The sequence below is a fragment of the Meriones unguiculatus genome, chromosome 1, assembly GCF_030254825.1.
Source record: "Meriones unguiculatus strain TT.TT164.6M chromosome 1, Bangor_MerUng_6.1, whole genome shotgun sequence".
NCBI lineage: Eukaryota > Metazoa > Chordata > Mammalia > Rodentia > Muridae > Meriones > Meriones unguiculatus.
Genome location: NC_083349.1, coordinates 98,819,062 through 98,834,025, shown reverse-complemented (window position 1 = coordinate 98,834,025; position 14,964 = coordinate 98,819,062). Strand labels below are relative to the sequence as shown.

General features: G+C 36.6%; 2 protein-coding genes across 4 annotated transcripts in view; one reads left to right on the top strand and one right to left on the bottom strand.

Moving 5' to 3' along the window:
• Sos1 (SOS Ras/Rac guanine nucleotide exchange factor 1) overlaps positions 1 to 14,964 on the bottom strand; it is a 78,633-nt gene that overhangs the window by 22,342 nt on the left and 41,327 nt on the right. For both annotated transcript variants that reach the window (XM_021634352.2, XM_021634354.2), the window contains exons 9-13: positions 12,990 to 13,117; positions 11,575 to 12,230; positions 2,201 to 2,282; positions 1,350 to 1,472; positions 904 to 1,007 (exon numbers count right to left, since the gene is read on the bottom strand). In XM_021634352.2, the coding sequence (XP_021490027.1) occupies positions 904 to 1,007; positions 1,350 to 1,472; positions 2,201 to 2,282; positions 11,575 to 12,230; positions 12,990 to 13,117 (1,093 nt within the window). The remainder of the gene's footprint in view (positions 1 to 903; positions 1,008 to 1,349; positions 1,473 to 2,200; positions 2,283 to 11,574; positions 12,231 to 12,989; positions 13,118 to 14,964) is intronic.
• Arhgef33 (Rho guanine nucleotide exchange factor 33) overlaps positions 1 to 14,964 on the top strand; it is a 121,691-nt gene that overhangs the window by 106,515 nt on the left and 212 nt on the right. Inside the window, exon 17 of one of the 2 annotated variants that reach the window (XR_009584497.1) lies at positions 4,169 to 4,324. Coding sequence is in view for 1 of the 2 variants with exons in the window: in XM_060363951.1 (XP_060219934.1) it covers positions 4,169 to 4,247 (79 nt within the window). In the remaining variant the exon portion in view is untranslated. Of the gene's footprint in view, positions 1 to 4,168; positions 6,063 to 14,964 lie in introns of those variants that run through there. The other variant, XM_060363951.1, reaches the window with a different exon arrangement.

Genomic DNA, 14,964 nt, shown 5'->3' with positions numbered 1-14,964 from the left:
AGTAATTTGATTTTTTCCCCCTCCACCATTTTAAAACAGTTCAAAATACTATGTTTAAAATCCTACCATACAAGATAATATTCAATACAAACTGAAAGATGAATAAGAGTAAATTACATACATTTATATGTCTAATTAACATTGTATTTATGAGGACTGATTCATCATATCAGTCTACTTTTTGATGTGGCTGTCTTTTGTACTGTTGAGGAAAGTAATAAATTTAACCCTTTGTTTTCTGATTTTCACTTAGACTGAACAATGGATATAAAATCAAGTTTGTCTAGGGTACCTTTGGAGTCATATAATCACAGAATTTTTAAAGTACATGAAACCCTGGAGATAATAAACCCTAGTTCCTCATAAGTAAACTGAAGTCTAAAGAATCAAAGTTATGTATCTGGTTAGTGGTGTTAAAAGTAGTCTGTCAGTGTAATACATTATTATCTCTCTGATTTGCTCTATTTATCTATTCACCTTTATCAGTACTGTTACAGTGATAAAAAAATCCAACCTGTACCGTAGGTAAACATAGTTTCAATTAAGTGGTCTAGTTTAAATAGAGACTAAAAGAACCAGTTCTATAACAGATTCAACAGATACATTGAGTCAGCAGGATGACTGTTGAATAATTTACAGGTGTTAATGCTGGGTTCTGTTGTTGTTGCTGAGACATGGTCCCACTATTGTAGTCCTGGCTGTCCTGGAACTCACAGAGATCCTGCTGCCTCTGCCTCCTGAGTGAAGGGACTAGAAGTGTGTGCCAGGTGTGATTTAGGTATCAGCCTAAATGCTGTATGATGAGAAAGTTTAACATTGTAAATGAGCTATTATGCTATCAATTGAGGGTAACCATTTGGTAATTTTATCACATATAAAAGTAGGAACTGAATAAAAACATACCTCTTACTGTTCCAATAAATTCCTCCATTCTTTGTAACAGGTCTGCATCTCTCTCAAAGTCATAGAAGTGGTGCTCCACCCAGTGCCGACAGACATTTAACACTCTGTGGCAATAACACAGCTGGATTACATGGGATCTCACATTGTGTCTACACATGCAGCAAGTTTAAGACTCTTAATTAATCCACTCAGTTTGCTACCCTTCACCTTGCTTAGAACAGTTTTTTTCAACATTTCTACTTTTGGGGGCTTTGGTTTTTGAGAGAGGGTCTCTCTGTGTAGCCCGGCTGTCCTGGAACTCAGAAATCTGCCTTCTTCTCCTCCCAACTGCTGGGCTTACAGATGTGTGCCATCACTGCCCAGATTTGAACATTTCCCCTTTGAGAAACATTTCCTCTGTTTGAGATGCTGCAGTTACTCACTGCAGCCGTGTCGTTCCTGCTTACCGCAACTGCACAGGTTGGATATATTCCTTTCTAAACCTTTTCAGCTCTGCACTCAGGGGCTGACCCCCATTCTCTATAGCTATTCGATCAGTTTCTGTTGGCTCAGGCTCTGGAATTTCAAATCTAACAAGAAACAGAAAAAAAAAAAAAACTAATGAAAATATTATATCAAATTCATAATCACAAACCTTTATTTACACTTACCAGTACAATAAAGAGTACTATAAAAATCACTACAGATATACATACACATCAGTGAAAATTCACAAGGCTTTTATAATGTAAAGGCTAATGATAATATTTTTTTAAAAAATTTAATTTTGCCAACAGTGCTGAAACTAACTAGAAGAAAATAAAAATACATGTACAATTTAAAAGATAGGACTAATGTTCAGTTTTTGTTTATAGATTACTCTAAATCAGTAGACATAATTTTAAGGGTGACCAGTGCTTGAATCTTGATTGCTCTTTGGGTAGATTAAAAAACATTTTCCTTGATAAAAACATTTGTTCATTGACAAGATTCATTTTATTCAATATGCAGTATATTTAAAGCTTGTTTAGAACTTGTGAAGCATTAAAATCTGACTATCTAGTGTCTCGTTGTTTTAAAAACATGGTTTCATGTAGTTCAGAGTAACTTTAAATTTAGATGACCTTTAACTCTTGATCCTCCTGCCTCTACCTCTCAAGTTCTTGGATTGTAGGTATATGCCCAGTCTAGAGTCTAAATCATCCATATTTGCATAGTTCTTTTAACTTAATTAATTTGGGTTGGGAATACTGTTTAGATTGAACCAAAGGCCCATGGTTCAATCCCCAAAGAACTTAAGCATTTAAAATTGACAGACCTTTCTATTATAAGACTCAGTAGTTCTTGAGGTTTGCAAAAGGATCTATATGTTGTAAGAAACGTCCGAACAAAATTGGGATCTAGGAAGAAAAAGGAAAAATATTAAATTCTTGGATAAACAATTATTTTCAGCTTCAAAAGAGATCAAATACTCAGTCTTAAAACTCCCCAAATATTTTTACCATATAGACAGCTTTGGGTTTTATAATGTACTGCTAGCTTTAGTACTTCCTAAATCAGTAGCAAACAACAACAAAAACCCAAAACAAAACAAACCCAAAGAAAAGCTCAAAAATCACTAACTGTAAAATACAATCAACTGACTTCTTGACCTGTCCTAAACTCATCATTGGCAAGGAATGTGCATTGAAAGGAAGCAAAGGCACAAAATTGAACCAGGTCTTGCAGAGATGGCAGCAGCAATAACCTATCCATATCCTGACATCTAGTTTAATGGAAATGTTTCCCAACTTCCTTTAGATCATGTTAACAAAGCATAAAACTAGGGACTGAGTCTTACAAAGTAGAAGGGTAAGCTAAATAGTTTTTAAATGGTCTTAATTGCTGAGGCCTTATTTACAACTGCTAAAAAAAAAAAAAGTTTCAAACCCCTCTAAGCCATTAAAAACACCATGAGATGGCTCAGCAGGCAAAAATCCTTTGCTATACAAGTTTGATGATCTAAGTTCAATCTCAGATCCCAAAAGTTGTCTGATGCTTGAGTGCATGTGCACACGCACACATACAAACACACACACTGCGTGTTCCTGCAATACTTATGAACATGTGTCAACACACAGATGATAAAAAACATAGTCCTAAAAACCTCTTGTTTTTATCTCTTCCCAACCCTTTTATTTGAAGTAGTTACAATGGAAGTTTAGTCCTAAGAGCAGGAGGCTCCACCCACTTCTTCAAAAGCCTCCTTTGTATTCACATCCCCATGGACTAGAATAGAGGCCACTGAGTCAGATCACTCTCCTGGGTTGTCCCCTCTGATTTTCCCCAACTATATTCTCCCTGGGTAGAAGAAGGATAGCTGTAATCAGCACAGAAGACCACGGCTCTTTTCTTCTGCATGAAGAAGGAAAAGGCACTTTCTAGTACTAGAGGAGAAAACAAACAAAAAAACATTTCTCTGGGTGTGGTGGCACTGGCCTTCAACCTCAGCAGAGGAGAGGCAGGCAGATTCTGTGAGTTCAAGGCCAGCTAGAGATACATACTAAGACTCAAAGCCCCACTCATTTCCACAGCAGGTTTTTCTAAGGCCCATACTTAGTCCTCAGTCTTTAAAGAAAAGGGAGCATTTGTTAACTTGAGTCTTGTGGGATCATTTCCCTGTTTACATTATGGACACAGGCAAACTCTCGACGGTAAAGTCACTGATGGAGTAAATTCCTATGCATTATCAAAATTTTATAAGAAGTCCTTTATTAGGATAAGTTTAGTGACATTAGGGTATATTCAGAAAAAAATTTAGGTTGATTCTAAGAAGTACCCCAAATTTAACCTTAAAAGATCACAGTAATTTTTTACCTTAAACTCAAGTTCATGGATTTATGACAAGCTAGAACCCTGATCTAATCTGCTGGTATACATTATCATCAAGACAATGAACTGATTTAGCTACCAAACAGCCCTGAATTGAAAAGATTTAATAATTTTTCATTTTGAAGAAAAATTTGTAGAACAAAAGGATATTATTGTGGGAGTTTTTTGCTTTTGAGATATGGCCTAGCTAGGTATCCATGCTGGCCTTGAAGTCACAATCCTCTTGTGTTAAGTCTCCCAAGTGCTGGCATGTCTGACCATGCCTCCAGCTAAAAAAATTCTTTGGTTTTATTTAGTGTTCCTTCCTTTAGTTTATACCTCCTGAGGCTAGAGTGGGTTACTGGTAAAAGTATTTTAAATACATAAAATCTTTTAATAATTTCCTTTCTGTTGGTATTTTATTGTTTGTCTTCAGTTACAGAGATCCTCAGTTAAAGACTAATGTCTCATCCAGAAGAAAAGATTTAAAAACAGAAGGCTGTACAAGATTTTAAAACAGAGATATTTATCGGTTCCATCACAACCCTCCCTTTCAAGAATCTTCTTCCTGTTCTGCAAATCTATTTGTAAGGTGAGGCTTCTCAAAATAGCATGTGTTTAGGAAGCAACAGCTGTGGCCAGAGTTGGGATGCTCGGCTGTCCCTGCTGGAGAGCCTTTGTGTCCTAAATGAAGTCTCTGAGCATCTCTGGGCTGTACTCCACATGGAGAGTGTGTGCCCACCCCTCCTCCAAGCACAGGGTTATGTCAGGCTGATGATCTGATATCCACACTCAGCACTATTTCTTCTCAAATGCCATCCAATGTCAGGCTAAAAGCAGTGGGGTATAGACAGAAGAGAAGCAAGTGCTAAGTATGTTTTCAGAAAAGTATGGCTACTTTTGAAAGTGGGGTCCCCTCTTAGGCAGTAACTGATGATGCAGGCACGCTGCGCCTTAGTGCCACAGTCAAATGGGACATCAGTCCCTGATGGCTACTGTTTAACATCTCCGAGAGTGTTTACTTTACATTTATCCATTCAGTTACTGGGCGGTGAGTAGGTGAGGTCAGAGCAGTAGCGAAACTTGTGGAATGGTCAGACAGCGGAACGGGAGAACTATAGAAAGGAACACAGCCATGCCATCGATCCCTGCTCTGTGCTCTTTTCTGCCACGCCAGGTGCCCTTCTAGAATCAAAGGACTCCCGTAAGCTTCCCTAGCGCAGAGTTTATCAGCGAATGATGGTGTCACTATAGAAGTTCATGCACATAATTAACTCAGAATGCAGTTGTGACCGCTAAGCTGGTTAGAGGTACCAGAAGTCACGGGAAATAAGCAATCTAATTATGATCTTCTAACTCTTAGAATGTTAGGAAGCAGCAGCTGGTCTTTCTATAATACTGTTTATAAGAGGAACTTATGGTGCTGGCTATTGAGAAGTACTCCACAGTAAGCACCACTGTAGTATGGTGCTGGCAAACGGAATAAATACTCCTCAGTAACCACTGGTGTAGCGTGGTCTAACGTGACTGAAGCTCAATTTGTTCTTGTCTTGGCTGGAAGCTAAAAGCAGCCTTGCCAAAAAGGGAGGGTGGGTGAATGTGGAAGAACTAGAATACTCCAAAAGAGCTGGCAAAAGCTTAAGCATTGAAAAAAGAAAGGAAAGAATTAGAAACTACCCATATTCAACATACATGCACATACACATTATTTCTAATTTAAAGCAATAAAAAATTTCTGTATTTTGAAATTTTACACAGAGAAGCTATAGATACATGCTCCAGAAGCTATTTTTTGTCTCTGTTGTGTTGATTTCTCCATCTCAGACTCAAACACATGCTATGCCACATCAGCCACAGAAGACCTTTATCTTTATTACAGTGCAGACGACTAAAGTAACCTGATATTTTAAAATGCTCACCAATAAGGACAATTATATAACTTTTTAAGAAAACAGTATCTCCTTCCACTCAACAGGCAGTGATTGAAAATTAACACACACTGCTGTCTGCTTGCGGTACTGCGGTATACCTACCCATATTCTAAAATATTTCAGAAACAGGAGGCAAACATAGAAAAATAAGAAAGTCGGGCAGTTTGGTTTTAAAGTACAAGCATGAACAAGCACCCACCAATAAAAATGTAGCTCCATTTGATACTCTTTCAGTGGATAAGCAGAAGTTGGTCTAGAAATGTACTGTTAAGAAATATCCTACACTTTCAACACAAGCAACAACAAAATCGTTCTGTGGTTTTTTCCTAACCCTCCAGAAGTAATCTCCTTACTTTTTCCCCCACCATGTTCATGGTTTCTCAGCTTCCTCCTCTCCATACCTTCTTTATACAAACATCTACTGAGTCTAGTCTGAAGTTCCTGGCAGAGGCCCTTGTTTCTTCAACTCTAAGCTGTAGTTATTCTTATGGTTTTGTCTTTCTGTTTGTTTTGAGATGGGGCCTCATGCATCTCAGATTGACCCAGAACTTACTATGAAGCTGAGGATCACTTTGAACTTCTAATCCTCCTGCTTCTACCACCTCAGTATTACAGGGAGAGATGACAGGCATGTGCCACTATGCCCAGTTTATGAGGTACTACGAACTGAACCCAGAGCTTCATGCACTCTAGGCAAGCATTCAACCAACTGAACTACATACCCAGACCATGGTTACTATTTTTGACTGGCCTTCTAGTTGACCTCAACCCCTAGACAATTCTGTGTTATTTGGTGTACAATTAAAAAAAAAAAAATCTTCTGAACTTCAACTCTATCTACAGTACATCTAATGTTTAGAATACAGCATATTAGATTTGAGGTCATCAATTTTCCATTTTCTGCCCCTATTTTGATTTAACAGTTGACATTTAATATGGCAAGGTCATAAGACTTATGAAATATTTATTACATTAAAAAGCTATTTATGTAGAACACCCTCCCCCACCCACTACAGTGGAACACTGTTAATCAGGATGTCTGCTCATGTGATAATACTCCCTTTTAATACAACCATTTAAAACCTCAAGAAACAATAAGCTCCTCAGCAAGGACTTATAAACAATCACTTTTGAATTCCTTAAAAAAAGGAAACAGACGCTATGCTGACGCACAAACACTTAAAAAAAAATCAGAGTTTAAAAATAGAAGAGCACTGCCCTATAGATCAAAAATTGTTCAGACTTTAAAAGTTAAACGCCCAAACTGAAGTTATGCAAGATAAAGACTCAAATCTAATGTAGAATTTTGAATATTTTATATTCGAGTGCAAAGATAGCAGTAAATACATCAAAGAAAAAGGTCTTAGGTTTTCTCAATTTCATCTTCTACAAAAGTAGTTCAGCACATAAAGGAGACAGTTTCCCACACTTCAGTGTGTTCTAAATTATCATTACCCTTGCCTCAAATTCATCATCCCATTTTCTACAATATACGACCAGACTAATACTACCACCAACTATTTTTCTACTATTGTTGCTGTATCTCATAACTAGTTGCATTTTGATTTCTACAGCAGGTCTATGAAATGAACTTCCTGCTCTCCTTTCCCCTGTGACATTGCTTTGTGCTTGCTTACTCTAGGTAAGGAAACTGTCTCTTCATATCACTGCCAAATTTAAAATAATTCAGCTGAGTAATTTTCCTTTCACCATTCAGAAAGAATTCCCCTAAGTCTGATCTAATCAGTGATCTGTCTATATGCAGAAACACTGGGGATAAAAGACAGGTTATAAATTAGACTCTACACCAGACTGTCATCATTCATGTATGTTAGCCATCTTTAAACCCACCTAAATATAAATGTATTTTTCCAGAAAGCTTCATGTGTATAGAGCAAGCTATTCTGGTATCCAGTAACTGGGCTCTGTCCAGGAAAAACCTGGTGGCACACACCTGTAATCCCAGCACTCAGGAGGCAAAGGCAGGCAGATCTCTTTGAGTTCCAGGCCAGCCTGGTCTACAAAGCGAGTCCAGGACAGCCAAGGTTACACAGAGAAACCCTGTCTCAAAAAACCAACCAAAGAAACAAAAACAAACTATTCTCTTTACAGTATACCTGTATTTACCACAAATAAATAACCACCATGAGAGTAATTAAAACTCCATTTATTTTTATTATTCATCATGTAAAACTTTTTAAGAAATGCTATATTAAAATAATTTTTAAAAACTCAGTTTGGAAGTGTCAGTGGGACGTGGATAGAACATGTATTCTGAAGAATAAAGAAATTAACTTCTAGACTTCATTCTGTAACTAACTGATAGGATTTCTAGCAAATCAAACAAACTACAGGGGTCTTGGGCTTTTGTTTATGAACTGAGGGTGTGGACAGCTCCCAGCACTACAGGTGTGTTAGCCCTGTTTGTAACACTTGAGAAATAAGGTTAGCTGAAGCCAAGCTGAACCTGAGTTAATCACGTGTGAGCCAGTCTTTCTTCTGTTTTTATCATGTCTTAGCAACTTACAATACTCTAGATGTCTAAGTGCTGTGTTCATCATTATCAAATTTCCTCATGTATTACACAGTGCCTTTCACTATATAATAAAGTGTACATTAGTAATTTTAGCCTTTATTTCAGTATAAGCCACAACCAGTACTGCCTGTTCTCCAACAGAAACACCCTAAGAATCAACTAACCAAATCAAAAATTTTTCTGATAAAAGGAAAACACAGAGTACAGTTCACATCACTTACACTGGCACTGCAAACATATGGTGCATAAACATACACATAAACATTTTTAAATCTTTTTTTAAAAAGTAAAATAAGCTTATAAAATAATCTCACAAGCGATAACTGTATCTGTTGCCATTGTAGAGAGAACTTAACGTACACTCAGCTGGGGAGACCCTATAATACTACTTTGATGCCTTACAAATCCATGGGTGTCTATCAAGTGCATATTTCATACAGCCATAATAAGCCAATAATGGGCTTTAGGGAGTAGTTGATCTATTAAAAACAATCCTATACTGCAAGTAAAGACTCACAGACGTCAAAGAATGGCTAGTTAACTCATATCAGTAATTTCATGTACTGTGAGCTCACAACTCATAAAGTCATTAGTGGATTTCAGCTATACCAGTAACATATTTATCAGACAAAATATTTAATTAAATTTCAAAACAGGACAAAACAAGATATCAAAAATTTAGTTATAATATTGACTTTTTTTAAATATTGGAAGGTTCAAATTTTTTTTAATTTAAAAAGTAAAACATAGACTGAAGCAATGACTCCAAGGTTAAAGAGCACTGGCTGCTCTTCTAGAGAGCCTGCGTTTGATTTTTAACAAATCCGTAACTCAAGCCCCAGGGAATCTGACGCCCTCCTCTGGACTCCACGGGCATTGCATACCACGGTGCAGACACACACATAAAAAATTTTTTTTAAATTAAAATAATCTCATTAAATATCAGTAAACTTAATTTCATAAAAAATTGCATAAAGTTAGAAATTTAATTATATTTAAAAAGATGCAAATTATTAATTCATGCAAAATCTAAAAATTGACAGCAGTGTGCCATCAGATGTGTTACGATAACATGACAGACAAACGTAGACCCTTGGTAGGATTACACACATAAGGAATAAAAACTGCTGGACCACATAAAACCTATCAGCTTACTGAAGTATTCTTAAATGTATACTCAATTTAAAAAAAGATCTGTCTAAATAAATAAATCAGTTGTAACTTATAACTGCTAATCATGAACTAGTTCTGTCAAATATAGCAGTTTAAAAATTACAGAAATGTTACACAAAGATAACAGATTTTATAATATAGAATTAACAATTGACTTTTGATAGAAAAAAGGACAGCTTGTTTTATTGAGTCTCCAGTGATCATCACTAACTATGTTGTAGAGAAAATTAAACTCTGTCCTTAAAAACCAGAGGTAAAATACAAGAAATAATTTACTCTAAATAGTGTACAAACACCATCCCTCAAAAAACTACTCAGGGCCACACATCAGTCCTCAGGACACTGCAGTATTACCATCTAGTTCAAATTCATTGAACTTACATGGGTTTTGCTTTGTCCTTTTCTTAAAAAACAAACAAGCAAACAGTATTGAGGATAAAATGAACAGATTTAAATTCACAAGGATTTAAAAGCAAAGACAATGTGACAAGATAAATACAAAAAAAAATAAAGAGTATTTAAAATCCACTAATTTTGGGTTATTTAAATATTTTTATAATTTTGTAATTTTAAACAGTATATAGAAGGTTGATGAAGATCACATGAATAGAAAAGTCATAAAGAACAGTTACTGAAAACTGTTTTTAAAACAGCTTTATATGTTTAAAAAAAAGGTAGCCTATTTATCTTTTCTATAACTACTGGGCAGCTTAAATTTTATTTTATTTTATTTTTTTAATTTTTGAGTAATAAAATAAACACACTGACTATAGACATTACTTGGTAAAAATTTATAGTAAAATTGGAACCACAGATAAGGCTTCTCTTCTTAATCAGTGTGTTTTCAGCTCCTGTGCACTACCTCTGAAAAATATATGTTCAGAAAAGCCAAATCACTTGTAAAACTCACTTTTGGAAAATATGATCATTTTACTATGGAAAAGGCCCTCAAAGAGTCCAAATAACTGAAAGCCAAACTAAACCTAGCTTATCTATCCCAGAGATAGATAGGTAATTGCAACTATGACATTATAAAGTGGTTTGAGATCACTAATAAAAGTATTTCTCAAATTTAACTTCTCTCCCTTTGGTAGTTTCCAGCTATATAAACTCTGTCTGTATGTTTAATAAGTTGAATGAAAAGGCCTTGTTAAATGCTATTCAGTTTTACAAAACAGGAAAACTAATGAATATTTTTAAAAGGCTAACCTCACTAGCAGGAAAATACCTTCTAAAGGAAACAGAATCCACTTAGAAGACTTTTGAAAAAATAGGAAAGTAAATTTTTTATTCAGAAACATATATTTCCTAAAAATATGAACATATTTAAATGAGAAGTATGGGGATAGAGGTTAATTTTCATACTCAGGTATTTAAGAATACCATATTATGAGTTATACTGATTTTAAATCACACATATCTTTTAAAGAAAAAAACATTCTTTGAAAATTTGAATTTAAGTAGCTTTTACATTCACTGTTTGATATGTGCTTTCCAACACCACAGTAAGGCAGCTATTTGATGTTAATTTTTGAGATGAAAACAATGGTTCTGAGACATAAACGACTTTGATCTGGTGAAGAGCAAAGTGTGAATTCAGTGCTCTCTGCCCCGTCACAATTCTGCAATGACAATTATCAGACTCCCCACTGTGTGCCCCACCGTAAGCTGGCCCCTCTTCTTAACCACTGTATTTCATTCTGCTAGTGCCTTTCTAGGTTGTCTTTAAAACCCACTAAGGTAGAAATGTTTGCATAAGTAACAATAAGAACAAAATACTGAAAATGGAAAGAGCTTCCAGATTTCCTAAACAGATGTAGGAATGGAGACTAAGAAAAGGCAATGCTGTATATATTTTTGCTACCAGCACAATTCTGATGATGGGTGAATACTTAAAATTTCACTTAGTTTATAACCTAGTTATAGAATAAGAAAAAAATAATATAGGAGTAGAAACTTTTGGACACTCATGTTGATACTCAGTCTTGTTTCCACTGCTTTTTAATGTGTAACTTTAGTCAAGTGACCCTTTCTCTTTTGTAAATATAATATAAAAAGTAAAAACTTCAAAGAAATACAAAGCTTCTCTATTAAAGAACTCTTTGCTTGCTTTTAGTTTTCTATTTCAGGCATAATAACCCACCCATCAAATCAATCAGCTTAGTCAGGAAAACACAGTAAAAGCTAATTTATGTTTCTTACCTGCATACATATGGTATGTAAGCCTCTCAATCAGCTTAATCACAGTCCCTGCTTTGATAATTGGAATCCCAGCCTTGGGCTGCACGTTCTCTTCAAACAGAATGTTCTCCTCGGAGTCTGGCTCTGCAAACCTGTACACATCAGCACTAGGCAGCCTCATCTGCTCCTCCTTCTCCTCCTGCAGCATTGTTACATCAAGCATTCTCTCCAGAGTACTCCGGTACTGCAAAGATATCAGTGCTGCCATCCAGTTGTTTTTCTCTTCAGCTGACTTGGCAGAAAATATAACACTATTTCCATCTTTCAGAATTATTTCAAAAGCATGTTTGTATTCACTGGTGTCATCTTTATCATTAATTTGTACCTTTCGCATAAAAAACTTTTCTTTAAGACGATATTCTGCATTGCTAGCACCAGGAAGTCTTGGCTGCCCATGATTTGATTTACAGCAAATCATTAGGCCATCGAAGAGAAATATGTGTCTCTCGTGTTTGGCTCCTACACGTGTAAGAGTTCCTTCCATTATGAACTCATTGCAACACTGTCCAATGTCTTTTCCCTCCCAACCGTCAATGTTCTTCTGAATCTCGCTCATTTTCTTGATTGCTAGTTGTTTCCCCTTCATCTGTTGGCTATAAAACCGACATGCAGACTCACTGGGGCAAAGGAAAAGACACTATTAGTACACAGAAAACAGAATTTAGAGTTCATGCTGATAAAGTGACAGTGCAAAATATAACTTAAAACATTACTGACATGGTGTTTACTATTTTCCCAAATAATATATGGAATTATACAACTACGGAAATTAAAACAGCACAGAAAAATTTTCATAGTTATAAAAATAACAGTGATATTCAACTATATAAATTTAGGTACAAAATTATTACTTCTACTCTGAATACTAAATATTTAGAAAGATAAACATCAAAAAGTAGCCCAGTACAGCCAAAAAAAAAAAAAATTAAGAGATGAAAGTAAATTGTAAGTATTTTTAAATGCACAGGACTCAAAAGTAAAAGCACATGTTACAATTAGGAAAGCAGAAGATCTGCTAACTGAATTAATGTCTCGAGTTTTATAATTCCCAACCCAAAGAACATTTCTAATCTGACTTTGACATAACAATGACGCTGACATAAATCTACCCGGAACACTTTGCTCTGTCTCCTTCAGCTCACCAGCTGCTCCTCAGGAGGTCTTGTCTGGGAGTATACAGGGAAAATGCACAAATATGAAAGGTTTTTCAAACAATAACAAATTCTCCTGGCTTTGATGTCACTTCCTCTGAAAAACGAAGCTTGTCACTAACACCGTTTTCTTCATTGTTTACTCGAGGAGGGAGCTGAAGCCCCTGAGTCTGTAGCATAGCTTTCAGGGTAGAAAGGAAGAGGCTTTAAAGCGGGAATATTCACCTCAGTCTTCGTTTTGCAAGACTTTTGGAGCAAATTTTTTCTATGCCACTTTGGACATTAAGCAGGGCTGTTATGGCTTGTTTCACACACTCTTTGTCTTCTTGGTCTTCACTCTTTTCTTCTAACTGCTGTGAAAAGGTGGAGCAATAACCACTTTATTCAAGGATAAAATTAATGCTGATTCAACTTTTCCTACTTGAGTAATTTTAAATGTTCTACAGCTGTATATTTTTTAGATTTATTTTATGTGTATGAATGCTGCCTGCATGTATGAAAGTGTACTGTGTGAGTGCTCCATGCCCACAAAGGTCAGAAGAGAATGTCAGATGCCCTAGAACTGGAGTTGCAAATGGTTGTGACCTACTATGCGGGTGCTGGGAGTGGAACTTGGGTCCAACAAGGGTTCTTAACAATTAAGCCACCTCTCCAGCTCCTAACTTTATTTTTTGAAGAGTTTTTCTGGGCTGAGGAGAAAGCCTGGTAGTGTTTACCTAGCATCTATAAAGAAAGCCCTGAGTTCTATTCTCTGACACCATATAATCCAGATATGAGTACCTCTAATCCCAGTACTCAGGAGGAAGAGGCGCCTCAGATACCTGAGACACTGTCTCTGAGAAACAAACAATCAAAAAGCAGCAGCTGTTGTTCTTGTAAGGTTTGGCAGTCCATGCATACATTCCAGCATGTGGGAGTCTGAGGTCTGAGCTCCATAACCAGAGCCTGTCTCAAAAGATCTTACTTTTCTTTTTGTGTATCACTATCTGTATTAACATGTTAACAAGTTTTCCATGTGAAAAAGCATGAGGAGCCACTATTGAAAAAACATGTTGAACCTTGAAACAAGCAGTAACATGTATGCACCCAGCATTTCCTTTTCCTGAAAAGAGACAGCACAGAACTTCTTCTAGCTCCCATAGGATTTAGCACGGCCCTAGGCACAGTGATACTCTGAAGTATACTGATAAGGGTTGGTAAGCGTTTGTGAAGTCAAGCTGCTCTCAAGCCTGATGACCTCAGTTCTATCCTAAGCACCCACATGGAAGAAGGAGAAAACTGACTCCCTCAGGTTGTTCTCAAACTGCCAAAAACACGTTGTCTCCCACCCCCAATTCCTCTGCTTACTCCTTCCTAAATAAATAAATGTAAAACAAAAAGAAGTCTTTAAAAATGTAAAGTCCAGAAACATTCAAGTCAAGGGCATACAGAGCATGATTTGACAATAGGAAGAAAATTGCTCCCTTTGTATTTTGTCCTGATTATAGATACAGTTTTAATTGTATGCCTGGGTGTGTGTGGACTTGTGCACGTGAGTGCAGTGTCCTCAGAGGCAGATGAGAGTGTTGGGAGTTACAGGTATCTCTGAACCACCATACAGGGATGCTGAGAACTAAACTCTTGTCTTCTGGAAGAGCGCTCCTGTCTTTGTTTTTGTTTTATTTTGTTATTTTGTTTTGTTTAACCAACCAGCCAATATACCTAATGTGCAAGATTCTAATATCAAGCCAATACAAAAAAAAAAAAAAAAATGCTTAGAGATGCACTGATTTTCTATTTAAAAAATGTTTCATGCTTCAGAGTCTTAGGGTTTCTCTGTGTAGCCCTGGCTGACCCAGACTCACTTTATAGACCAGGCTGGCCTCGAACTCATAGAGATTCACCTGCTTCTGCCTTCCCGAATGCTGGGGTTACAAGTGTGTGCCACCATGCCCTGCTCACTGTTAGTATTTTTAAAAGCACAAACCCAAAATTTTTTCCCCTTTTTCTTCCTTTCTTTCTTCTGAGACAGGGACCTTGCATGCCTTTGTGTGGCCTTGAACTCTCAGCTGTCTTCCTAAGGGTTGGGATTACAGGTTTGTGTCACCATGTCTAGTTTATACAGTGCTGGGGATGGAACCCAGGGCTAGAAAAGCCCTCTATCAGCATAGGTACAGCCCAGCCCCAAAGCTTTTGAACCCTTTACATTTTCTGATGAAAT